Source organism: Rattus norvegicus, chromosome 8, assembly GCF_021556685.1.
Source record: "Rattus norvegicus strain SHRSP/BbbUtx chromosome 8, alternate assembly SHRSP_T2T, whole genome shotgun sequence".
NCBI lineage: Eukaryota > Metazoa > Chordata > Mammalia > Rodentia > Muridae > Rattus > Rattus norvegicus.
Window position 1 is genome coordinate 113280001 of NC_141541.1, and position 26889 is coordinate 113306889.

The following is a 26889-nucleotide window of genomic DNA, read 5'->3' on the forward strand; positions in this document are numbered from 1 at the left end:
ATAATATAATCACAAACTCACAGATCAGGAAACTGAAATACAGCTGATGAAGCTCCTTATGGCCCCATACCTGAGCTGGTATCCAGAGCCTTCTGTGCAATGTTTGATGTACATGGTGTAGTGACACCATGTAATCATGCCGCTGTCACATCTGGAAGGTATAACATTCTAATGAATGTGGATTGTCTGGATTCAGATCCCAGATTCCCTTACTGGCTGTGAAAGTCTGAGTAAGTTAGCTTTCTGTCATGGGCTAAAAGATAGCCTTCAAAACCTGTGCGCACATCCTATGAGCATAACTCCAATTAGCAAAAGCCTTTATAGCTTGAAGTGAACGGTCTCAAGATGAAGAGACCCTGGGTGAGCCAGGTGCCTCCCATCCATTAACAAGGGCCTTTGTGAGAAAGACTCAGAAGAGGAGAGAGCCATCTAAAGAAAAAGGAGAGGGAATCAGCTCCCAGTGGAAAAGCAGAGGAACAGAGCAGCCACCCTGCTGAAGGGACAAGATCCAGAATGGCCCCAGATCCTCTGAGGAAGCATAGGCCTGCCAACCCTTTGGTTTCAGACTTCTGCCCTCTAGAACCCCATAAGAGTAATTGTTCTTACTTTAAGCTTCAAGTCTGTAGTTCTTGGCTCCATGGTCAGCCTTAGCAAACCACAGGCGCTCCAAGCTTCAGTTCTCATCTGCATGTGAGCATACAGTAGTGCTCAATGGCTGCCAGGAGAACTTCAGTACCCACAGGTCAGCTGCCGCATGGTCAGAGCTCTTTAAGTTGTATTTATTACCACTCTTAACTAGTATGTGACCTTTAACTGGTAACAATAAAGACACTTAGTCTACCTCAAAGCTGGCTTCACTTCTTTCATTTAAAAAATGCAAAGTCTATGGATTCTGTCTCTTTGGACTGCTGATGCTGGATTGCCAGTCTTGGCATGGACAAGCCACAACCTGCCAAAGGCAGTGGTTGGACAGCTGTTGCATGCCCTTCTCCTGTTAGAATGTTCTGGACTGGACATTGAGCTAAGAGAACAACCCTTTCTTCTTTCCCTGATTGCCTATGGTGTGACAGGCAGGGCTGGGATGAGGGACCAGTGGCTTCCGACTAGTCACTAAACTGAGTCATTTGTGATGGTAATGGGGCCATACATAGTAACAAAGCAAAGGTGAGTAATTAGTGCTCAGAGGGATTTAAACCTTAAATCTTTCTCCATCACTCCAGCTCTCGCTAATGAAGTCAAGGAAAGGGTAAAAGCCTGTAATTACACTGAAGTAATTAGAATCCTACTTAATAGAATGCTTAAGGCAGGAAGCCCAAACCAATGGATCACCCATTGGTACCACTACCTATTCTATCCTTCTGAATCGTCTTCCCCAGGATGGTCCACTTAAAGCATTGGTTTTCAGCCTTCCTAATACTGCAGCTCTTTAATACAGTTCCTCCTGCTGTGGTGACCCCTGACCATAAAACTACTTTTGTTGCTTCATAACTGTAATTTTGCTACTGTTGTGAATTGTAATTTAAATATCTGATATGCAGATGGTCTTATTTTGATCCCTGTGTAAAGGTCCTTCAACCCCTAAAGGGGTCATGACCCACATGTTGAGAGCCACTGACTTAAAGGCTGAAGACTATACTTAGTTTGTCTAAGTACACAGGCACACTGCCACCCTCTCTCCTGCATGCTCAAGACAGATTCAGAATTGTGTTTCTCTAGTGTCACCTCATGGTACCTGCCTCAAATTCTAGCCACTCAAGAGACTGAGGCAAGAGACTCTCCAGTCCAAAGGCTGCCTGAGCTACAGAGTGAGTTCAAGGACAGCCTGGGCCACTTACTGAGAGCCTGTCTCAAGAGAAAAGGTAAAATTGGGGTAGAATGATCTAACTCAGGGGTACAAGCCTTAGCTTTAATCCCCCAAACCAAAGATGGGGAGGCAGGTTGTGCCTCTCTTAACTCCTTCCTACAAGTTTCCCTCCTTGGTGAAGCTCCACCAGGACAACTTAGTTTAAAAGTCCCTTTAAGTACATCTTTAAAATCTGATCACATTATGCACTGTAGTGAGAATTTTAGAATTTTGGTTTCTTTAAAAAAACCACAGAAATAATGTAAGAATGTGCTTTGTTTTAATCCTAGGTGTGGGGTGTGTGGGTGCTTCAGAGTGTCCACAGCAGCTGACTATGACTTCCCTCGTGCTCTAGCAGGGGCATGATCTTGTCAGCTGCAGATAGTTTTTCTGTGATTGTATGACACTTGGAATTCTGGGGACTCTTCACTGGGTATATACATGCTAGGGTCCCCAGAGGTGGGATGGGTTATTCTTTGGTTGTTGGTGGTCCTTGATGGTCTTGGTTGGTTAGTGGTCGTGCACAAAGAGGAAATAAGGAGAAAAATAAACTAGATGTCCTGACAGCATAGATCAAATTTGTCCCAAGGAACTCGATGCCCCTAAATGACAAGAAACATTCCAATGATAGTGTTGCCCGGTTTCTGATCTCTCTCTCTCTCTCTCTCTCTCTCTCTCTCTCTATCTATCTATCTATCTCTCTCTCTTCTCTCTCTCTCCCTCTCTTTCTCTGTCTGTCTCTCTCCTCTCTATCCTTCTTTCTCTCCTGTCTAGTGTTCGAGGGTTGAGGGAGTGGAATAAAGGGTGGAGAACAGTGGAAGAAAGAACAAGCCACAAACAATGCACTGAAGTTATCTGTCTGACTGTGTTCGTACTTTCTAGTTCAAAGAAAAGGAGATGGGGTGTTTATATAGTCCACCCATCCTTGGTTGAAGGCTGCTCCTAAAAGTGTAGTTCTTCCCACTTCCTGTTTTCTGTGTGGACAGTGAGTGTGAGCGACAGGCAGTTTCTCTCCCTTGGTGACTCAGATATAGGCCAGATTAGACCAGATTAAAAGTAGATAAAGGCAAGTTTATTAGACGTCAGCTCACTGATCTCACAGGTGGAGGTCAGTGAAGTCCCACATCCAGGCTAAAGCAAAGGTGGTTTATAGAGCTTAGGAAAGGAGTGAAGATGGGCCAGCTAGGAAATGGGATTGTGTCTATACATGGTCAAAAACTGAGCCCCTGGGTCAGCACTCATGGGTGGGTTGCCAGAAGCACGGAAATGAGGAGTGATGGGATGTTAGCTCAAAGTTTTCTCCAAGTGGATAGGGTAGTTTGTTTTTTTTTCCCTGTGGGGTTGGGGGAAGGAGCACAGATGGGGTTTACCAGCTTGTGCAGGAAATGCGCAGGGTTCCAGCCTAACATCTTTGGGTATAGGGGTGCCAATTCAGATCTAGCTACTGCCTGCTGAAGAGGGACAAAGGGGTAAGGGAGAGTCAAGAGTTGGTGGAGTCCTGCTCAGTGGGTGGCTGTAGAAACAGTTGGTTGACCTTTACTTGGGAAACTATGAATCTGTTTCTGAAGGAAGAGGAGTGGGCCAGGTACTAGGAGGAAAAAACAGACAGATTAGTATCATCAGCCCTATGAACTGGGCAAGCCATGTGAGGAGTGAAGACTGTCAGCAAGAGTGGAATGGAGATGTGTCCTAAGCAGAGCGAATCAATCTCTCTCTCTCTCTCTCTCTCTCTCTCTCTCTCTCTCTCTCTCTCTCTCTCTCTCTCTCTCTGTGTGTGTGTGTGTGTGTGTGTGTGTGTGTGAGAGAGAGAGAGAGAGAGAGAGAGAGAGAGAGAGAGAGAGAGAGAGAGAGAGATCTAAGTTGGGTGTCTTCTTTCATTATTTTCTATCTTATTTCAGGGACAATGTCCTTCATTAAACCCAGAACTCACTGGTTCCTCTAGACTAGCTGGCTGGTCTGCTCTGGGATCCACCTTCCCCTGCCTCCCCAGCACTGGGATTTCTGCCCTGTGCGGCTGAGCAGTTTTCAGTACCTGGGTATTAGCACCCAGACTCAGGTCCTCATGTTTGTGCAGGAAGCATTTTGCCAACTGAGCTCTGTCTCCAACCCTGGGCACTGTTGTTTCTTTCTGGAGCTTCTCACCTTCTCATGCGTTTGCTACTACAATTTCTAGGACCACATCTACAAAACAAACAAACAAACAAAGACAGAGCATCCTGACAGCTTCATGCAGGAGACAGAGAAGCTGCCCAGACCTTTCAGGCGGTCCTCTGGCAGAGCTAGTCCATCTTTCTATAGCCACACGAGGTTTCGAATGCTACTAACTGTAGAGCAAGCCTTGGTTCTCAGAAGTCTTAGAATTTGGAGAAGTCCTTTCCAGGATTTCCCTACCCCCCACTATTTGACCCCAGGGACACTGTTTGACACATGGGACACTGTGTCATAGGCCTTGGGGTCTCTGCTGAGGCTGGGAGATGGGTAAAGTTGGTTTAAACCCAATCGGCTGTCACCTCTGCAGTGCCTGTTACAAAATTTATCTAAATTGGGACTCTCTCAGACTTTGAGCCCAAAACATTTTATTCTATGGCCTGGCTTCAGTAAATGACCACCAAAGGGAATTTTTGATGTTAACATCCTCCATGATCTTAAATTTTCTCCTTGTGTGTGGGCAATGGTCTGAATTCCCTTTTATCCAGGTTTGTTAGGATATAAACAAACATATAGCCAATATTTTACAGCAACGTCCTACTAGCATGTTTGGTCATGCCAACAGACTCCATTACCTTCACACTCACCACTTCCTTTCAGTTTGCTTGAGCTCCAGTAGCTCCCTCTCCTCCTGGTAATCCCCCTTTCTTCTTGCCCACTGGACAATGGCCTACTCACTTGCATGTGAGCCCCACCCAATCTACACAGTGCAGGCCTGGCAGGAAGGCCTGAATGCTCCTGTACTGAGCACATCAGCCTCTCCAACACTCCTTAACAAGTCATCAGGTCACTTCTGTCCCTCCAGGAACTATGGCTTCCTTAAGACTATGCCCGGACCACAGAACTGTTTCTTCCTTTAGGCACATGTAGGACCCTATTTTGATCACCTCCTTTACACATTCTCCATCTTTAGCACCATGGATCTCCAAACTTGTTCCAACCATACATTCCAACAATCCCACTCACTGACATGGCTCCAAGATAAAAAAATAAAAAATTAAAAAGAAAACCAGTCCTCATCTTTCAGCCCAATGTGCCACTCCCCCTCCCTTCCCTCTAAATTCTACACTGTTGGCTGCTGGGAGAATTAGAATTAGTCTCTTCCAGGGATGAGCCCCCTCATTGGTTGTCCTATGTAGAGTGGTCAGCCTTGATTCCATGTACACAAAGAAAGTGAAAACGGACTCAGTAGATTGTTTCTATACATAGTTGTGCAAACACATACATATATAAATATATAAATACACACATAAATTTCAATAATATGACAATAGCCAAAGAAAATGAGGCTATCAGCTTGAGTGGACAACATATGAGGGGTTCAAGGGACAGTTGCTGGGAGGAGCTAGAGGAGAGAAAAAGACCAGGGAAAGTGATGTAGTTTTTACTTAAATTAAAAATATTAAAAATGTGGCCAGGTAGTGGTAACACACAGCACTTGGGAGGCAGAGGCAAGTGGAACTCTGAATTTGAGGCTATCCTGCTTTACTGAGTAAGTTTCAAAACAGCCAGGGCTACAGAAAGAAACTCTGTCTCAAAAAACCAAACCAAAATAAATGTGATAAATATATTTTAACGGATTTCTCTCCACTCTTGTAGCGTATGAGCCAATGTTTGACACATAGAAGATATTCAATAAATATTTGCTACCGCACCAATTTCAAAGCCGATTATAAAAAGAATTCTGAGAATATTTTCTCCAAAAGCAGCCTCATGACAAATGCATGCCTGGTCTCCAAATGACTATTTTTGAAATACAACTGATTACACACTTGCTACAACACTGACTTAAATGTTTGTTTTCCTGGCTTCGGTCCTATTTGTTTAAATGAAACTCTAGGTTTGACTAAAAATGGGGACTATTGGGTTACCATTGGGCTTTACTGAACATGGAGATGTGTGCCGTTGGACACCGTTCTTATCCTCGCTAGAGGAGTCTGCCCTCCCTTGACCCAAGGCTGGATGCAGAACAGATTCCTAGTGGTGCAAATGTCTCTCTGCTCCAACCTTACTAACCCAGGAGGGCTTTGGCTTCCGCTTGCTCTCTCTATACATCACCCGTTTGCTGTACTCGAAGGTCTGCAAGCTATGACCCTGCCCCAGGGTAAAAGGAATCAAATTCAAGGAATTGTGACAGGTGCACCCCCTTTAGCCTTGATGCCAAGCAAACCTAATTATTTGTGGGCCTCAAATGTCAGCTGCAGCCAGGGTGGGTCCTTGTCGATATGACTTTCTCATTCCAAGGCATGACCTAAGGTCTCCTTCAGCCTGGCGCAAAGCAACAGAACAGGTGTGATAAATGGAATTTGTAGTGAACAGACTTCTCCACACCCCAGCAGGGCACTCATGCTGGTTTTGCCCAAGAGCCCCAAGAATGGCAACAACAATGACAGCCCATTGCATGTCTATCAATATAACCATGGAAGCTTTGAAACCTTAATTATTACTCATTCTTGGAAGCTAGGTGGGAGACCTAGATACTATAAGGTGGGGTGCTATTGCCTGTTTGGTTAGCCGCTTGGACCCCAAATGCCCACTTCCTAGCACTCAGAAGGCAGGAGATGACACACAGTAACTGGCTCTTCACATCCTGAACTGCAATGTTGGTGTGTCTAATAAGAAGGGAAACCACAAAGGGTGCTGGGGTGATGGGACCTCTCAAAGGATGAGGATCTGAGTTTTTTTTTATTTCCAGTGCCCAAGTTAAGGAAATAAATAAAAGCATAAGAGTAGATGTGTATACTTGTAATCTTGGGAAGGGGGAGGTAGACCGAACTCTAGAACTCACTGGCCAGCCAGCCTAACTAGACTGGTGTGTACTGGATCTGTGAGAGACCTTGTCTCAAAAACTATCAGCTAAGATTGCCCTCTGACCTCCATGTGCTCGTGCATCCAGGGACACATGCAACTGCACACATGAGAACATGTGTACCCACACTCATAAGATTCAAGACAATACACTATGGTCCAACTTAGCTCCTCCTGTGTTGACTTCCCTTACATTTGCTTGAGGCATGGAAATGTAGATCTTGTAAGACCCGGCCTGTGAGGACAATCCACCTACAGCTGTGAGTGGCTAGTAGAGTCCTTGAAGGTTTGTTGGGATCAACTGGAACCTGGGTAGGTAATCAATGTGGGTGAAGCACAAGGATGATAGAAAGAAATGCCTCTGGATAGCAGATTAACTTGGAAAGTGGGAAGTGTCTTCCATCAGATGCTGGCCCGCTTGCTGCTCCCAGATAATGGCTGTTTCTTCTGGTGCTCCCTACCCTAGTTTTGCTTGTGCCTATTCTTGATGTCTGGCCCAAAGTCTTGGGTGCAGTAGGGAGAAGCTGAATATCTACAGTCAAGGCATCTGACATGTTGGTGCTCTCTGTAAGTGGGAGGCTTTGTGGAGCTGTCATTGTTGCTATGATTGATGTGACCAGCATCATCGGTGTGACCACTGGGTGGTTTTTATGTTGGAAGTACTCTCTGCTCTTCAGACCACAGCCCAATGAGTAACATGAGGACATGTTCCTGATGAATCTGTTACTCTGCTTGGCCTGGCTTCTTCACTCTGACTAGAAAAACTCTTGTGTTTTCACTACTCTAGTAGAGAGACAGAAAACACACAGTATGAGAATTTCAGAGAATGGGTTGTCTCCCTGCCTTACACAGTGCCTTACTTTCCTACCTTTCTGTGATTAATAAAAAAAAAGTTACATGAAAATGTAATAACTTTACAAATTCAAGCATTTATTATCTATCTATTAGCTGTTTATTATCTATTCCTTGTTTCTAGAATCTGGGTGCGGCTTTTATAGGTCTTCTAGATAAGGGCCTGTCAAAGACATGGGTAGGGTGCTGCTGTCCCTGGGCTCAGCTTAGGGGTAGATTTCCTCCCAGGCCCAAGAGCTCAACTGTTGAAAGGAACCATCAGCCCCTTTCTGCATGAGGCTTTGTAGCAGGCTACCTTACAATTCTGTTAATTATGTCCCCCAAAATAACACGAGAAGTGGGTGTTCCCAACCATATGTTCTCTCTCCACTCCTCAGGTGTGCTGATGATTCCAAGCTGTCGCTGTGCCCCACTCAAGGAAGGGGCTCACACAATAGCGCCACACCAGCAAGCTAGCATCACTGGGAACCATGTTAGACAGAGGCTGCCCATCAAAGAGTATGATGTTGTTTCCCCTAAGAACAGGCACAGCACCAACTCCATTCTCTTAACTCCTTTTTCCTTTGGATGTGGCTTATGTAGCCATCCCCGCCATGACACTTTAAGCTTGCCTTTCACAGTAGACAAAAAGGTGGCAGCAGTCAGAGGCCGAGTGGGTTCTTCTAAGAATAACAGCCAATGTGATTATGTAGCTGTCCCTGCATGCATGGACAGATACCGGGTCATGAAGAGCACCCCAGTTACTCCCATGGGCTTGTCTGAGCATTGGTTTCCTGATGAGACAGACAGCTCCCTGATGTATATATTGAAAATAGAGCCCCAGAGATTACAGGCCCAGAAGTCACATATTTACACATCCTCCTCCCGGCCTCTACTTCGCAATGATTTGGCGCTAATTTCAGATGATTCCAAAGTTTTGTCCTGTTATCTTGATGTTCACGGTCCACACTGCTCTCCCTGTTCTGACGGGAACATCTCAGCAACAATCACACTGCCTCCCAAATGAGTTATCTAAATCCCCTTCCTTCCAGGACTCACGGAAGGAGGGAGTAGAGGCTAATTTGTATTCAGACAGGCCCAGGAACAAGCTGGACCTCATAAGTGGACATAGATGATTTCAGCTGGAGTTGTCGTCAGTGAGGCATTTTGTGGAGGGGAATGTTTCAAATTCGGCCTATAATCCCATCTGTAGCATCTTCTTTCTGTTTCCTTCTACAGATTGTCTCTCAGAGAAAGCTTTCCAAGTCCTTGCTAAAGCATGGGAACACAGCGGGGAAGTCCTCCATCACGGTAAGCTGGCCCCGTAGCGGCAACAGGTGTCAGACACCATGCTCTCATCAACCCAAAAACAATAAAAAAAAAGACAAGAGGGCAGTGTCTCCTCTGTCTACTGGGAACTAACCGAACTCCCCAGGGCTTCTCTGTCTTTTTTTTTTTCCTCCCTTCCATCTCTTTCTTTCTTGGTAAAACCATTTTGATCTTTCTACCCTTAAAGAAAATGGGAAGGAAAGTAGGTTTGAACAGGAGGTCACTCACTCAATTCTATTCAGAGTTTCTGCAATCACAAGATAGAGTGTGAAAGAGAAAAAAGTTAACTTTTTTGAACACAGAATATGGAATTGGCTAGGGATTTCAGATCAGCAAAGTGTGCTCTCTGTCTGTCTGTCTGTCTGTCTGTCTGTCTGTCTCATTCTCCTACAAAATATTTTTATTTTAAAAGCCTTTAGTTCAAGGTTTCCTTTGCTGCCCAAGCAGAGACCAGCCTGAGCAATCTTCATTAAGCAACAGAGCTCTGACACTTGGTTCTATAGACAGTAGTCAATTCAGCAAATTTAGTCTTGATTTAAAAAATATGCCCCAATTCGTTTCCTTTGTGACACTAGTAATGAATAAATTGCTCAATAATTAGTCTAGTGACTTGTTAAAGAAAAGGCAGGCGCTTTTTAATGGTTTTGTTTGCTTGCTTCGATTTGGGGGTGGGGGTTCGTTTGTTTTGAGACAAGGTCTTACTATATTGCTGTGGCTGACCTAGAACTTGTGTGTAGATCAGGCTAGCCTGGAACTCACAAAGATCTGGCTATTTCTGGCTTTTAAGTGCCAGATGAAAAGCATATATCACCACACCCAATGAGGAAGCTTTCCTTAGTTGCTGCTCCTGAAAGCCCTACCCTCTGCCTGGCTCCCATCTCCTATTTCACACCCAGGGTTTGAACTTTAGTCACTCACTGCTGTGTATCCCAGTGAGCTCCCTTCCAGAGCTGGAAATGGTGCGTGTATGCGTAAGGAATGTGGAGAAACTTCTCACCCAATGTCTATGTTTGTTCATTTTGAAACCAAAAGGACCCAAATGTGCTGATAGGCTCCTGGGCTGAGCAGCTCCTGTGTGCTTTTTCCTCAGGTGATTGCTGAAGAATTATCAGGCAATGACGACTACGTGGAGCTTGCATTCAATGCACGGAAATTGGATGATAAGGTAAAATGGTCTGCGTTGACCTCACTGAAGGAAGTAATAAAGCCAGGACACACAGTTTAATCAGATTCTTCCTCGAAGCTATTTTTCCCTTTCAACCCACATTATTAAACACATCAAAGACTTGAGAGAGGGCAGGAAGGTGAGGCTTTCCCCAACAGAGAAGCATTTAGGAAGGAGGGGAAGGGCCTATAATTAACACATGACCATTTGGTAACCCCAAGTCTTCATTTGCTTCCACACATAGGTCAGCTGTACCCAAGAACATATGTCTTCTCCCCAGTCATTAGGGCCATTCTAAAGGGAAAAGGCCAAGAGGGGGAGAATAATCACACATAAATAGGCATCGGTGTTTGCCAAGTCCAGGGTTAAGAGCTTTGCATACACTGTTTCATTAGTCATTTGTACAATTCCCCGGTGAAGGGTAGTATGACTGCAGGTGGGGAAAGAGATTAAAAGATGAGTAATTAGACTAAGTTTACCCCATGTCACAGTCCAGAGCCTCTGAGTAACAGACATGGAGGCAGGGTTAAAGACACAAGCATTATATCTGCAGAGATTCCACTGGGTCGCAGAAAGGAAAGGCTGAGGGTAAACTGACAGGTCATGAGGACATTCTTATCCTCAAGGAAAAGGAGATGTGTGATTATGGATGCAAAGTATCCTAGAATGCTACCCAGACCAAGAGATGTTCAATAAAGCCATCGGGAAGTTCTAGAGCTGTGTCTCCCAGCCAAGGGCCTGCCTTAATGTCCCCTATATACTTCATTACTAGACAGAGCAGCCTAGGCAGCCTGGCCACAGTGTGAATGCGAAGATAGACATCCAAGTTCAGAAGGCTATAACCCTCAGCCAGCTCCATTCCCTACAGAAGGAATTTGCAAGGTGTTTCCATGGCTACTGCATCCTGATCATAAGTGATAAAACTGAAGATCCAATCCCATGTCAGTCTATGTCCAATTAATTAGTTCTGTGTGGTAGTGTATGTGTGTATACATGTGTATAAGTGTGTGTGTAAGTATGTGTAAGTGTGTGAGTATGTGTTTGTATGTGGGTGGGTGTAAGTGTGTGAGTATGTGTGTACATGTATATGAGTATATATTTGTGTGTGAGTGTATGTGTGTGTGTATGTGTGCTTACATATGTGTGAAAATTGTGTAGGCCCTACACCTTACAAAGGTTAGATGCACCCCCCTCGCTTCACCCTATCATTTCTAGGGTTTCCTATCAAATGTATCCTTACGTCACATCATATCAGGAATTATTGAGCCAGGACTCCATCTTCCTGGAGGAAGAATCAGTTTTCATACTTGCTCTCTTACTTATCAATGTATTCATTCATTTCATTTGTTAAACTTCATCCATCATTCATTTGTTAAACTTCACTGGGTGTCACCTAGGTAAAGGTGCTAGGGAGGGGACATGCTGCCCTTGACACAGCCTGGAGGTCATCATCTAGTTAAATGCAAATTGAATAAGTACATAAGATAAAATATTACAGTGATGAACATGATATGATAATTAGTGTGCGAATGAGAGTTTCTGGGGTATCGGACTTTAATACTTATAAGCTGTGTGTGTATGTGTGTGTGTGCATGTGCATGTATGTATGCACTGTGCCTGTGTGTGTTCATGTGTATGTGCATGTATATGTGCACAAGTGTGTGTGCACACCTGTGCCATATGTGTGCATGCACAAATTTAAATATCCCCCAGAAGCCATGGATCTTCTTTTTCAAGACAGGCTCTCTCACTGGGCCTGAGAGCATACAGAATATACTGGATTGGCTGTCCCACAACCCCAGGGGTCTGCTGTGTGGAGACTATAAACATATACCACCAAATCTAGATTTTTCCCCTATTTATTCTTTGAATGTTTTGCACACGTGTATCTTGATCATACACACCTGACTCCCTCCCTTCGGGACCCCTGCCAACAAACATTTTCCTCCCAAGTTCATTTCTTTTTTTAAATTTAAAAATTTATAGCTCACTGAGTCCAATTACTGCTGCCTCTCTGCACACAGGTGTGGAGCTACCCACTGGGGCAGGGGTGCTTCCTAGTAACCAACCCTCCCCACCCACAGAAACACTACTCACTCCCCAAGAAGCTATCAACTGCCAATAAATACCTCAGCTAACAGTGAGGCCTGGGGAGACCCTCCCACTTCAACATTGGAATTTGTTTTGTTTTGTTTTTTTAAGACAGGGTTTCTCTGTGTAGCCCTGGCTGTCCTGGAACTCACTCTGTATACCAACCTGGCCCCAAACTCACAGATATCTGCCTGCCTTTGTCTGCTGAATGCTGGGATTAAAGGCATGTGTTGCCTGACTCAAGTGTGAATTTCTTTTTTATTCTCTCCTATATTGCATCCTGACCATAGTTTTCCCTTTCTCCTCTCCTCTCAGTATCTACCCATCCCCAACCTATTCCTCTTCTTCTATTCAGAAAATGGCAGGCCTCCCTTGGATATCAACCAAACATGGCATAGGACTAGGTACCACTCCTCCTAGAAAGATTGGACAAAGCAGCCCAGCAGGAGGAGAAGGGTCTCAAAAGTTGGCCAAAGAATCAGAGACAGCCCCTGCTTCCAATGCTAGGAGCAACTGGCTTGGTTTTGTGCAGATCGGTGAACTCATGTGTATAATAGCCACAGCATGTCCAGGGGAGCACATTTTCCAGTGTTCCTCCCCATCTCCCAGCTCTTACAAACTTTCCATCTCATCTTCTGTGAGTTCCCCGAACACTGGGGCAACAGTTGATAAAGACATCTCATCTATGGCCGGACACTCTCCATCACCGACTCTCAACTCTTAGACTAGTTTTGAGCCTCTACATTAACCACCATCCATTGCAGTAAGAAGTTTCTCTACCCAAGGTTGAGAGCAGTTCAAGTCTACGGACGTACGCATGAGTAGAAGGCAGTTTGACACCCATTTAGCGAAACATCAAGAGATTTTCCCCCAGGACTATGAATTCAGTGGCCATGGGTTTTAACCATGTTTATAGGACCAGACATGAGTTTCCTTTTGTAGAACAGCCCTCACATCCAATTAAGAGAGCCATTGGTTACTCCATAAATAATTTTGCCACTGTTACAAAGGGGGGTTCATCTTGTCTAGTAGGTTGGTATTGCAGCATGGAGGGTCCAGTGCTGGATAAGACCATCAATGTCCTTTCTCCCCCACAGAACCCTGCATAGCACATTTCTGCTCTATGAAAGCTAGCTGTTGGGTAGAGAATTTCCTAGTCAGTTCACAACTGAGTGCGCTATGCTCTGCAGTCAATGTGGATGATATCTTCAGCAGTAGTCTTACCAAATAGTTATCATGTCCAGGTTTGCCCGCAAGTTCTACAAATTGAACACAGTCCTCACGCATACTAAGTTCTTTATACCTGAGCTATTTCTTTAGTCCCACAAATGAAGTACCATTCGTTGTTTTTATGTCTTAAGCAGCTAATGTGACTTCTTTTCAAAGTGGTCTCTGTTGATGTTCAGAGCTCCTGCTGTATCTGCAGTCCAGTCCAGTGGACTGGGGGATGGACTTTAAATCCCAGCCCTCTCCTTTTCTAGTCTCGGAAGACTTAATGAAAGGTTCTGCAGTCTTTTTGCAGAGGATAATAGTCGGAAGTTGCTCCTTTAATGGCTTGTAATGTTTTTTTCCACACACCATACTCTAAGTACCTCTAATTTGTTCTCTCAGTGGCTGATGTTACACCGCAAGGATATCTTGAGGTTCGTTAGTGGCCCTGTTGGCTCTAAGGTGCTTCAACAGTTTCCCTTGTTATCTGAGCATTTGTTCATGTGAAAGAGCTTCTGTCACATTCCACATGGTTCTCAGAGATTGCTTATGCCTAGCATGTGGGCTGGCCAGAAGCCGGGCTCAGCCAAGACAGCCAATAGAGTACCTACATGATAGATGTTCTGCAATGTATCTGTCTTCTCCTAGGAAGAGTATCTCAACAATTAGGTAGGAACTTCAAACTCTTTGCTGACTCAGTCTTAGAACTCTTATACCACCAGACATAAGCTAGCTGGGAATTAGACTCCAGGTCTACAGGAGAGTGGCACTACATTATAGGAAGTATGTGTACCCCAAATATTGTGTCAGCCATCTTTGGAAATGTGACCTTCCATAATATTTTTTTGCTAGATCAGAAGAACAACACAGTACAATTCTTTTCTTACAAAAACAGTTTCTGGAAATTCTCAAGGATGGTTCCTTTCTAGCCTTTTAGCTTTAAACAATTTTGCAACCACTTATGTGGTCATCAAATATGTTCACTGACTAAAAATCAATGACTAAAAGCATCTATCAGACAAATAAGTTCTTAGATTTTATTATATTAGCGACTAGCATTAAAGTAACTGAATTCTGCATGCATTTAAAAACTACAGCATGAATACATGATGGAAATGGTCTGTATCCAGTTCATACAAGTTGCAGAAAATCTGAATCCCCAGGGCCTCTAGTAACTCTGGTAACCTGCCAGTATTTAAACACCGCAGGTTAAAAACACACTGCTCTGTCCACTTGCCTTCTTTGATAGATGGTAAATCGAGATTCTGATATGTGAAATGATTTACCTAAAGCAACAAGTACACACACACACACACACACACACACACACACACACATACACACACACACACACACACACACACACACACACACACACACACACACACACAAGCCAAACCAAGCAAACAAACAAATGAAAATCAGGGACAGAGAGTGACCCAGTGAAGTTCCTGGTTCATATCTGAAGCTAAGGTTATTTTCAGGTGATAGGAACCTTGGTTCAGTGAATCAGAAAGTCAGGTGAAGGAGACTGGAATATATATGGAGGTCAACAGTTGTCAAAGGGAGGTGCAGTATCCCTGCCCCCTTCCACAAGAATCCCTAAACCTGTTTCCATAGTAACACTAAGATGGCTTTTCTCTCTTCATTCTCACTTTCTCACTCCTGAACAATGAGGTGTTCTGGAGGGTGACCGAACCTCCTTGAGTACAGGAGCACATGTGAGAACCCAAGCTCCTCTCCCTGTCATTGAGGTCACTGAGTTGCTGTGAACGAACCTTAGTAATACTCTCCTCACTAGCTTCTTGAATTTGGAAAATACATTTATTTTTCCGATTAAATGTTACTTTATTACCCTTTGTGGGTTTTGTCATTAAAAAATTAATATGCCAAGTGAATATTTTTCAAGGTGTAAGTTTTATAGCATGACGCTTACTAACTAATACAGTCCACGCAAAAAGTCTGGCCAGTCCCCAATACTTTTGAGGAATATAAAGGAATCTCAAAACCAAATGTTTGGGAACCATTGTAGTGGGGGTCCACCAGGGAGTGCTAAGGGCTTTTGTAAACCACAGTGATAAAAGAAATCTGTCCATTCTTCTTGGCAGAAAGTTACTTTTCAGCTCTCTTTATGCTGCTCAACCGAGCAGCCCCTATCTACCAAAGGTTGAAATCTTTGAAGTCTGACAGGCATTTGTCATTAAGAGCGAGCCAAGTGAAATAAATTACATTTGTGAAGGGTATATCTTATTTATCCAATGTCTATGCAACTCATTTATCAGAGAGAGAGCTTTACAGCTTCTTTGGCTATATTAGCACGCATTCATTATATTAGTAGGCAGTTGGCAGTTCGCCTAACAGGTAGGCATACATGTGTTAACTGCTTTGGAACATAAAAGCTAACAGGATGCTCCTTCTCCTCCCTCCCCTGAGAAAGTATCCACGCTGCTGTAGGGACGCTGCATTTTCTATTGGCCTCCATGTCTGTGAAGGTTGTCATTATAGACTGTATTTGAACAGTTTCATGAGCCTCGCTCGATGGAGTGATAGATGACGAAGCAAATGTGTCTCTAAAATAGAGGTTGTCAAACTTTTCCTGTGAGGGACCAGATGGTGAGTATTGTGGGCTCTGCAAGCCATATGCTCTCCGTCCCTATCACTGGGCTGTGCCTTGAGGCATGAAAACAGACATAGATGAAGCATAAATGGCGGGGCGTGGCAGTGGCCCAATAAAACTTTATTCATAAAAACAATGGCTATATTCATCTCTCGTATCATAGTTGGCTGACTCCGTCTTTACCGTGATATGAAGCCCCTACTTGCTGTCCTATAGTATCATGGTTCTTGAGTATGCTGCCTGGAAATGGGGGCCCAGTCAGCAGAAATGATGGGAAAATTATGGTTACTGAGCCATCCCAATGCATCATGGGTCAAGTCCCTCAACTACACAATCCCTGAGATGCTGACTGTATTTCCAAAGCTGGGCATTTGTATTTCTGACTTCCACACAGAACACAGGGAGCTTTGCCCACAGACCCAAAGCTAACTAACCATGGAGTCTGGATAGGGCAACCTCTTTCTCCCAGTTCTTCTTGGAATCAGTGTTCTTGTTCAAAGACTGCTGCTGTAGATATGTGCTGTTCACTTTTCTTCCTGTTTCTTTAAAATATATATACCTTTAAAGAATGTATTTGCTAAGTAACAGATTCCACGTGGTTTTTTTCATGCATGTTTGGTTGTAGCTGACTCCCTTCTTCCATGCACCCACATATCCTGCTCCCCCTGTCCTCCTCTGTACCTTTTTAATCCCTAGTATACACCCCTTCCTTTTGCCATGGGCCCTTTCTAGTTTCTAGCCTTTATCCACATGTATACACACACTTAATGCTCAGAAGCTAGGCGTCACAAAGAAGAGAAAGTATATGGCATTTATCTATCTGATCCTGGACTGCTTGGGTTGATACGCTGTTTCCAGTTCCATCCAGTTTCCTGCAAATTTCCCAGCTTCGTGTATGTTCATGACTAAACAGAATTCCATTGATTATCTGTGCCTCACTTTCACCGTCTGTTCATCAATTCATAGACATGTGGGCCAGTTTGATGTCCTTGCGATTGTGAAAAGAACAGATAGAAGTATGGATGTGTTCTAGGCTATCTGTGTTATGGATGTGGAACATCTTCTCTATTTTTTAAATGGACAAATACTTGTATGATAATCTGATATATACACTCAACGTGTAATGAGCACATTATGGAAATTAATGTTTTCAACTCCTCAAACATTTGTTGTTGATATTTATTGGGAACTCTTAGGTCTTCCTTTATAGTTCTTGAAAAATACCACAAATTTCATAGTCACCCCACCCTGTTCCAGAACACTAGAGCTGACTTCCCTCTGTGTTTTCTTTCCTCTTTCTACCTACCTCTCCCTCCTCCCCAGTCTTTAGTAATTATTATTCCACCCTCTCCCTTAAGCAGATTGCTTTCATACTGGAAGATAGACCATAGTAGTATGGCCTATAGAATATTACATGGTTCGCTATAGCAAAACTCGTCTAATCAGCCTGATTCATTCACCTTCATTGCCGTGAACCATCTCCAGGATCACTTTAATGTAAAGAAAACTAGAGTTCAGATTATGGTGAGCAAACAGTTGTGCCCAGGGGTGTGATTCAGAAGCTATGAGGATCTGCATGGATAATTTTTTTTGAACTGCTTTTGAATGATTTCACATCCACCAATCAAACATAGTCCTAATGATCACTGTCCTCATATTTGAATAGCTCTTCCCAGTATTTGCGTGACTTCTGTTTTTCATTCATAAGTCCTAGAAGCCAGCAAGTTTAACATGTGACAGACTCATGCAACAGCTCTTTCTACTCTTCCCACTCTGCTATAGAGAAAGACCAATGTTCTTCTCATGAGGGGTGGAAAATAGAGACTGCGGCACTGCTCAGCATCATCCAGAGCAGATGTGATGGGGTCTGGATTCGAGATTAACGCTAAAGCACATAGAGTGTATTAGATTTTCAGATGAATGAATCCAAAGACCACATCTAACTCTCCTTTCCCCTTTTACGCTCTGATTTGCTCACAGCATCCTGATGCTAACCATTGTCAGTTAAAGAAACAGATCCTGTGTCATGGGAATGACAGACATGGTTTGTTCTGGAGCTAAATATGAAGGACCAGGGCCTGGAGCACAGGTTTAGGTCTTTCCCCAAATACCATGCTTCAAGAGAGAGCCATTTCGTAAACTTTTTATAGCACCCGAATTTAAAAGTGTGTGAAATAAAACACTTTTCAGCCACATTGTCAGGTACATCAGGTAGGCAGTTACAGCAAATTAGGGGGGGGGGGTCTTCTATTGGCCTCAGATGCTATCGGACAGCAGTCTTACTTAGCCCTCTGGTTGGCAGAACTGAAGATCCGTTCATATATTCCTAAAGCTCTACCTTATAGTCACAAAAGATGTTAGGTCATGTACAGAGGAGAGAAGATCGTGACTATTAAATGGGGTGAAAGACAGCTTCTGGATACTTTGGCTCTGGATTAACAACATTCCCACCTCTCACACATCACTGAAGTTCTAATTAGTCAAGCATCCTTGGCAGACATAGCTTCTGTCCAGGAATTCCCATTCATACCCTGAATGGTGTTTTCTAAAAGTGAGATAAAGTAGAACACTTAAGCATGTGTCCAAGTGAAAGTGACAGAATACCAAATTATATAGTAGAGTATATCTAGATTTACCAAACTACTCCTGATATTTGGGAAAATCATAATATATTCATTTCAATTGTAATATAGAAAAATGTCCAGAACATTTTGTTGGTTATTATGTTTTTACTCATTTATCTTGTTTCTCTCTCCCTCCCTTTACCCCTTGTTTGTAGGATATTTGATCATACTATGGTCTCAGTGTGTGTGTGTGTGTGTGTGTGTGTGTGTGTGTGTGTGTGTGTGTGAGAGAGAGAGAGAGAGAGAGAGTGTGTGTGTGTGTGTGTGTGTGTTTGCATGTGGTTGTACTGGGGTTATTTACAGGAATATGGGTGAAAGGTTATTTTCTAGAGAAGAAATGATTGAAGAAATGATTCAAAGAAGTCTGTATCACTAAAGCCCACCTAGCATGAGTGACAGCTCCTGGAATGCACTGTACTGTACAACCTGCAGAAAACTCAACAGGTTGGAGGGTGTCTTTTCCAGGTGGCTCGGCTGCTCTGACACTTGTCTAGATAGTTCTGCTAGTCTTGGCTTCTTCCAAGCCCGAGCCTCTTCTTGACAGCTAAGTTTATCTGAGACTATCTCTCAGCAAACCTCAATCCTTACTCTTGGGAAGGGATGGGGGTCTAGTGAATTTGCTCAATTTCTGGAACTTCCTGACTCTATTTTGAATTGTTTACTTCTTGAGCTTAACAAGCTTTTCTGCAGGATGGAATGTTTCACCTCCTGTTTGTCACCTCCCTGTAAACATTTTGTCTTACGATATCCTGCTGTTTTAATGAGCCTCCCTCTAAGACAGAAGGCTTTAGTCTAGGAAGAACCTGCTCTACAACACTTTGGACCACTGAGGTAGATTTGAAACCCGGAAGTCTTGAATAAACCTATTGCCTCCCACCAATTTGTTTCTTGTAATGTAGTATTTTTATTACTTCATTGAGAATTTCACTCATATATATGATGCATTTTTATCATAGCCACCCCCTAATTCCTCCTGGATCCACTCATCCCAATCTCCCCTGACCCCACCCCCACCCTGTGAGTGTGTGTGTGTGTGTGTGTGTGTGTGTGTGTGTCTTTTTAATAATCAACTGAGTTCAATTTGTCTGGCCATTTATCAGACTATGCGACCACACCCTTAAAGAAAACAATCTATGCCCCTACTTCCCCAAGTCGTCAACTGTCAATAGATCCTCAGCTCAGAGAGAGAGAGAGAGAGAGAGAGAGAGAGAGAGAGAGAGAGAGAGAGAGAGAGAGAGAGCTTATAGGCCCCTTCCTCCTCCATGCTAAATGACTGACTGGCTAGATCTTAGGCAGGCTTTGTGCAGGCAACCACAGCTTCTGCAGGTTCTTAAGTATAGAGTTCCACTTGTGCTCAAATGCTGTTTTACTCTGGTCGTCCCTGACCTCTGACTTTCCCCACCTCTCCTCTCCTTCCACCATGGTCCCTGAACCTGGAGAAGAGTGTGACACAGGTGCCCATTTGTGGCTGAGCCTCCCACAGACTTTTAATTCTCCACCCTCTGACTAGTTAGGAGTTCTGTACTGACTACCATCCACTGCCCAAAAGAAACTTCTCTATTGACGTCTGAGAGCTACATTGTTCTGTGACGCCTCCCACCAGCTTCTGTCTTCTGGGTTTTCAGAACAGAAATTAGCAATACAAACTTGGGATTCCAAACACCCAGTTACAGATGGGTTTTGTGGAGTTATTTTCCCTATCTTCCTGTTTTTAACTTATATTTTTCTACTTTTTTCCATTTTAAGTAAAAATCAATAAGAAGAAATGTCTTAAATTTTTAATAAAGAGGAAAAAAGAGAGTAATTGATAGGGTTCTTCCATGGTGGTCAGCAATTCTTAAGTATAATTCACAAACATCCCCTGAGGGGCCAGTGATCTATTTATAGAGGCAAAGCTGGAACCCACAGGCATCCAGAAACAAGCTAATGTGGTCCACATCCAGAAGGGAAGAGGGAAGAGAGGCGGCGACAATATTTTTAGAAGTATATAGATACGGAAATAGGCTGAGAGGCAAATGCCTTGACAGGAGCATGGGGATGAGCTACAAGTGTGTCTGGGAAACAAGTGGGCCATTCAGGGATGAGGCGAGGTGTGTGGGGTGGGCTAATGAGGGAGGTAGAAACCTGGGCCCCTGGTAAGAGGAAGGCTGTGGTCCTCTCTTACCTTCAGACATTGAGAGAAAAGGGCCATACTCGATTCTCAGGTTGGATGGGGAGGGATGCCGCAGAGATGGTAGTTCTCCCCTGCCTGTCTTTTCTTTCTAGGGTGTTCCGCAAAATTTCTAGGCTAATATTCTTTTTTAAATGTTTGTACTTAAGCAATTTTTCATAAAATGTATTTTTATCAATCAAAGTTTATTTGCTTATTTTAAATTCATAAACAACACAATGCTAATTGCTTTTCTGTCTACCACAGTCTAACCATTAGATAGTAATGAGTTATTTTTAAAGACTTGTGAAATAACTGTAGAAAATGATGTAAATTATTTTTAGTGCTGAAATTGTGTAGAATGCACAATACAGAGAGTTTTCCTTGGTCTTATATAAACTGAATTCTTTTGGTTTTTAATTTAACTTAATTTTTTTTACTTATTCACTTTACATCCCACTCGTTGCCCCCCTCCTGGTCACCCCTCCCACAAACCTTCCCCTCTCCCTCCCCTTCTAGTCTTAGTGAATGGGAGTCCCTCTAGTTATCCCACCACCATGGCACTTCAAGTCTCAACTGAGTTCAATTTTAGGGCCATTTATCAGACTATGGGACCACACCCTTAAAGAAAGGTGTGTGGTCTCTCTCTCTCTCTCTCTCTCTCTCTCTCTCTCTCTCTCTCTCTCTCTCTCTGAGCTGAGGATCTATTGACAGTTGATGGCTTGGGGAAGTAGGGGCTAGGTGCTTCCTCTCCCACTGAGGCCACACAAGGCAGTCCAGCTAGAAGAACATATCCCACACACAAGCTTTTGGGATAACCCCTGCTCCAGTTGTTCAGGACCCACATGAAGACCAAGCTGCACATCTGCTATACGTGGGGGGTGGGGATCCAGCCCTGTATGCTCTTTGTTTGGTAGTTCTTTGGTTCATAGTTCTATAGTTCTGTTTCTGAAAGCCCCAGGGGTTCCAGATTAGTTGACTCTGTTGATCTTCCTGTGGAGTTCCTACCCACTTCAGGACTGCAATCCTTCCTCCTATTCCTCCATAAGACTCCCCAAGCTTCATCTACTGTTTGGTGGGTGTCTGTACCTGAGTCAGCTGCTGGGTGGATCCTCTCAGGACTCATGCTCCCGTCTGTATGGCTCAGGAGTCTGATGGAGGTGGAGGAGAGGTGGTGGGAGAGTAGAGATCCACCTGGGATAGCAGGCTGCTCGGGGCCCAGAAAATATATTTCGATCATGTTTTTACCTGCCCAAACTCCCCTCCTATCCAAATGCACTAAACTCCAAGCTTCATGTTCTCTCTCTAAATAAATTAATTCAATAATAAGCATTAAAAGTGGAAAAGAAGACAAACAAAAAAGATCAAAAACATGCCTAAATAAGATGAAACAACAACAAACACACCACACACACACACACAGAGAGAGAGAGAGAGAGAGAGAGAGAGAGAGAGAGAGAGAGAGAGAGAAAGAGAGAGAAATATCAACAAACCTCAGTGTCTGTTGTGTTGGGCAACTACTCCTGGGCATGGGCCTACCCTGAAGTGTAGAAGGCTGATATACCCAGTAGCACTCCTTTGGAATTGATTTTCCCCTTAGCCTATGGGTATCCATTTCAAATAGCATCTTGGGTGGGTGGGTCACCCTGTGTCTACTTGCCCCCACTGAGCTCGAACCTGTGCAGTTGTGTGTGCTTCCAGACTGTGTGTCCGTATGTGCTTCAGTGCTGTTTAGACTAATAGTCCAGACGGAGCCAGTTTTGCTGCGTTTCCTGCTCACTGTCCCTTGGTGGCACTGGGCTTTCTCTCCAGGATAGCAAAGACCTCCTGAGCCTCAGTGGCCCTTGTTACTACCGAGCCAAGTTTGCCAGAGTTGTCTCCCCCCTACCCATTGCATACATGGTAAAATGATGCTTCTTCCTCTAACCCCTCCATGTTTCTTCTTTCGGGATATTCCTGCTGTAGAAGCACAGCTTCCTCACAGCCACTTTCTACAGTCAAATCGACCATGCATCCTAACTTTCTAGAGAATCCCTGCACACTTGCTCATTCGTTTAGTATTAGTCATGTGGACTCTCATATTTATCTTCCTACCAAACTTGATGGCAGAGAGCACAGCTAGGTACTGGTGTTCCTTGGAGCCTAATGTACCACAAAGGCTTTATGGCCTCCAGACACCCTACAGATCAGGGTGAGGATGACTAGTGAAGACATTGATAGAGAAGGGAAATTTACAAGTAGAAGCCAGAGGGAAATAAAATGTCAGATGGTGGATTGTTAACTTGATGACTGTTAGGGCAAATATAGATTTGATTCTGTTCTGTTACATTTTTAGATGGGAGAGAGGCTGTTAAGAGTTGTGGCGAGGGAGGCTATGGAAGAGGCAGCTCCCTGTTCTATACCAAGGGCTCATTCATTCATTCATTCATTTAGACATTCAGTCAGTCATTCATTTCCATATTTATGCGTGCATGTGTTCCTTCAACCAGGTAACACTAAAATGTATACAGTGTAAAATGTATGCCCCATTTAAATACTTATATACTATGTAAAATAACAAGAAAATATACACTATGTAAAAGCTGAGAAAGAAAAACAGTAAATGTGTAAGGGAAAGCAAGGCATAGTTCCTCCCTTCTGAGAATTTACCAACTACTGGGCTAAAAAAAATAAAAAGCTATAAGCAGGATGTAGATCCCGTAGGTTCCGATGCCAGTAGAGCACCTGTTTGTATTGGCTTTTCCTCCCACTAGAAGCACCCATAAGCACTAAAAAGATACAAGGGACATCTGTCTGTGGGTTCTCAGGCAGCCAAGATGAAAGGACCCAGAAACTGAGCAGAGAAGAAAAGCCACCGAGATAACTCAGACACTCTTCACAGGTTCCTTAAATAGCACGGGGGTAGAGCCTGTGAAGTTTACCAGAAGTGTCTAGAAAACAAGAAGTGAGCACAAAATTCAATTGGCTTATGGAATAGGAAGAGAAAAGGTGAAGATTTGGGGCCACCAAGAGAACGGGGGATGCTCAGGGAAGGGGTACAGCAGTGTGAGGGGCTTTGCCTCTCAACGTGTTCACTAATTAACAAACAGAAACAGAGAAAGAGAACAATGAATCTAACGCCAGGACAGCAGAGATCAACAGAGACATCGGGAGTCCTCTACAGGGAGGACCTACTCCATAAATACTCTCCAAGGACAGCACCCAAGGAGGGAGAACTCTGAAATAGAAGGATTCTGTTTTACTAAAAGCTTCTGAAGAAATCAAATGTCTGAATAGCTTAATCCTGACTAGATTCAAGGCACTGCCCTTGTTCTAGCGCCTTTATAGATGCGGAGGACATATCTGAAACCTTTGTAATCTTCTTTATGTGGGTTTTATTTAATCAAAATTAACAAACACACCAAGAAGCAGAACTAAGCAGCAGATAATAGGCAGAGGCATAAACGATCCAGCCATTACAGCGGTCAGATATGGACTCTGAAATAGCCATAGTTAGCGTGTTTGAGAACAGATTTCTGACTTCTCAAGGAACTGGCATTTGAATCCATCTGTGAAGAATCCTTCAGAGTTCAGCCTAGCAAAAACATAACAAAGAACTTGGGAGTTCTGATGCAGCACGTTCCAGGCAAGGGTGGGTCAGAAGGATAAGAACACAGGAAGAAATGGTGGCCCACACTGCCTTTGGGCAAGGAGGAGAGGGTGGTGGAGATGAGGCTGATCTTCCAAAAAGAAACGGCCAGTTGGTCTCCCTTCCCCAGCAAATCAGTGGTCAGGACTAGATCATGTGCAGGAGAGAGATAAAAAAGAATAAAAGAACACATAATTTCATTTATCTGTTTTAGGATTTCTTCAGTAAATCCGACCCCTTCCTGGAAATATTCAGAATGAACGACGACGCCACTCAGCAGCTTGTGCACCGAACAGAGGTAAGCAGGGCACGCTCTGCCTCCAGCCCAGCGGTGCTCTCATAGATGATTGATTGCAAGTGATCTTCAATTTTTAAAAGTTAAAATATGATTATACCACTTTCTCTGTCCTTTCTCCAACCCCTTCCATGTCTATGACCTCTTTTTCTGTAACTGGGGTGTGTGTGTGTGTGTGTGTGTGTGTGTGTGTTTGTGTGTGTGTGTGTGTGTGTGTGTGTGTTATATCCTAAATATAGAGCTCAAGTCTTCTTAGTCCATAACCTGTTGCTCGTACGATTTCAGAGCTGACCACTTGGTATTGGAAAGCCAATTGAAGGACTCCTGTTCAGGGAAGACTATTCCTCCAGCCCTCACTGTCATCCATTGCTGGTAGTTCTTGGTCTGGGGTTGCCCATAGGCCATCCCCCTTTCCTGTTAGCTTATTGCCTATAGACAGACAGAGACCTCCTCTCTCCTTAAGATGATCCTCCACATCTTTGGCTTGGGTTTTTAACTCTGATTTAATAAATTTGAAGACAAATCTCCTCGCTACATCCAACTTCCTATAGTTGACTTCCAACACAGCCAACCAGCGATTTATTTGTAATAGATTAGGAGTACTAGAGCTAGCAAGGTAGCCCAGTGTGGTGATCTAAGTTTGATCCCCAGAACCCACATGGTGAGAGGAGCAAACTGACTCCTAAAACGTTGTTCTCTGACCTCCACCCCTAGTGTGCAACAGGTAGGCAACTGCATGTACACACACACACAGTGAATGTAGAAGGCATTGACTATGATGTGAACTGACATTTAATGAGACAACTAGGAATGAAGAGTTATCTGAAACCACCTATGTGCATTATTTTAGTTCTCATTCCTTAGTAGAAATACCACTCTCCCCACTTTCCAGGCAAAGCACCTGGGCTTTGGGGCAGTTACACCATTTCCCATGTCTCACAATTGGCAAAGGGTGGACCTGAGGTTGAGCTTCCCTGATTTTGCAAGGCAATCTGCTTCCCCGGGGAAAGTACCTATCCTGGCACTGTCGTGTGAGCTACCTCACTGCCATGCTCTCATGACCACTGGGCCAAGCTGAGTTCCTTCCCACTCATTCTCCCTCCAAGCAGCTCCCTGTTCACTGCTGTTTTAACATTGTCCCAAAACACATGGCAGAAGCAACAGAAAGGATGGGAGCTTTGCTTTTGTCCTTGTAAGGAATTCTGCCCACAGAGGAGAAGAGGCAGACATTGGGGTGGCACCGTCCAGGGCACAGAACCCTAAAGAGGAGCTTAATTACATCTCAAGGATCAGGAGACAGAGGCAGGGCCCTGCCTTGTGGTCAATGTCTCCCAGCTAGGTAGTATTTCCCAAAGTTTCCACAGGCTTTCAAAACATGCCATTGACTAGGAGCAAAGTGTTCAATTATACAAGTCTATGGGAGACAATTCAGAGCCACACTATTTCGGGTTCTTATCCTTATGCCTCCCAACCCTAAATGCCTGGTACAACTCTCTCAAATTCACAGTCAATACCTATGATGGTTAATCTTGATAGTCAACCAGATGGGATTTACAATCACCTAGAGGAAAAAAACCCAAACCTTCGGAGGTGTATGGGGGCGCTTGCAGAGAGGATGGACTGTGGTGGGAAAGATGCATAGCAGATGTGAGCCGCAGAATGCCATGGACTAGAGTCTCAGAATGACTAAAGAGGAGAGAGCAGGCATAGTGCTGCACTCCTCTCCCCCCCCATCTTTCCCCCTCCCTTCTCCTCGCCCTCCCTCCCCCTACACCCGCACCCTCTGCTTTCTGACTGCACAAGCTCTGTGACCTTATGCTCCCCCAGCCTTGCTTTCCCTGTTACAAAGACAAAATTAACCCGTCCTACGTTAGTAGCTTCGGTCAGTTATTTTGTTACCATGACAAGAAAAGCTGTTCATACTGCAACCAACTCCAATCTCTATTATTTTATTATGTTAGATTGGCAAGCCAGAGCATGAGGAATTCTATGAGAAGGAAATAGAATAATTGTGCTGGGTGACCTGAAGCTCAGAGAAGAACGTGTGTGTCAATGGCAAAGGAAAGGGGGAGGGTACAGCCACGGTCTTCAC

General features: G+C 44.0%; 1 protein-coding gene across 2 annotated transcripts in view; it reads left to right on the plus strand.

Annotated features, from left to right (window-relative positions):
• Positions 1–26889, plus strand: part of Cpne4 (copine 4) — a 454614-nt gene that overhangs the window by 311102 nt on the left and 116623 nt on the right. For both annotated transcript variants that reach the window (XM_087563156.1, NM_001436538.1), the window contains 3 exon segments: positions 8930–9001; positions 10110–10184; positions 24717–24800. In XM_087563156.1, the coding sequence (XP_087419282.1) occupies positions 8930–9001; positions 10110–10184; positions 24717–24800 (231 nt within the window).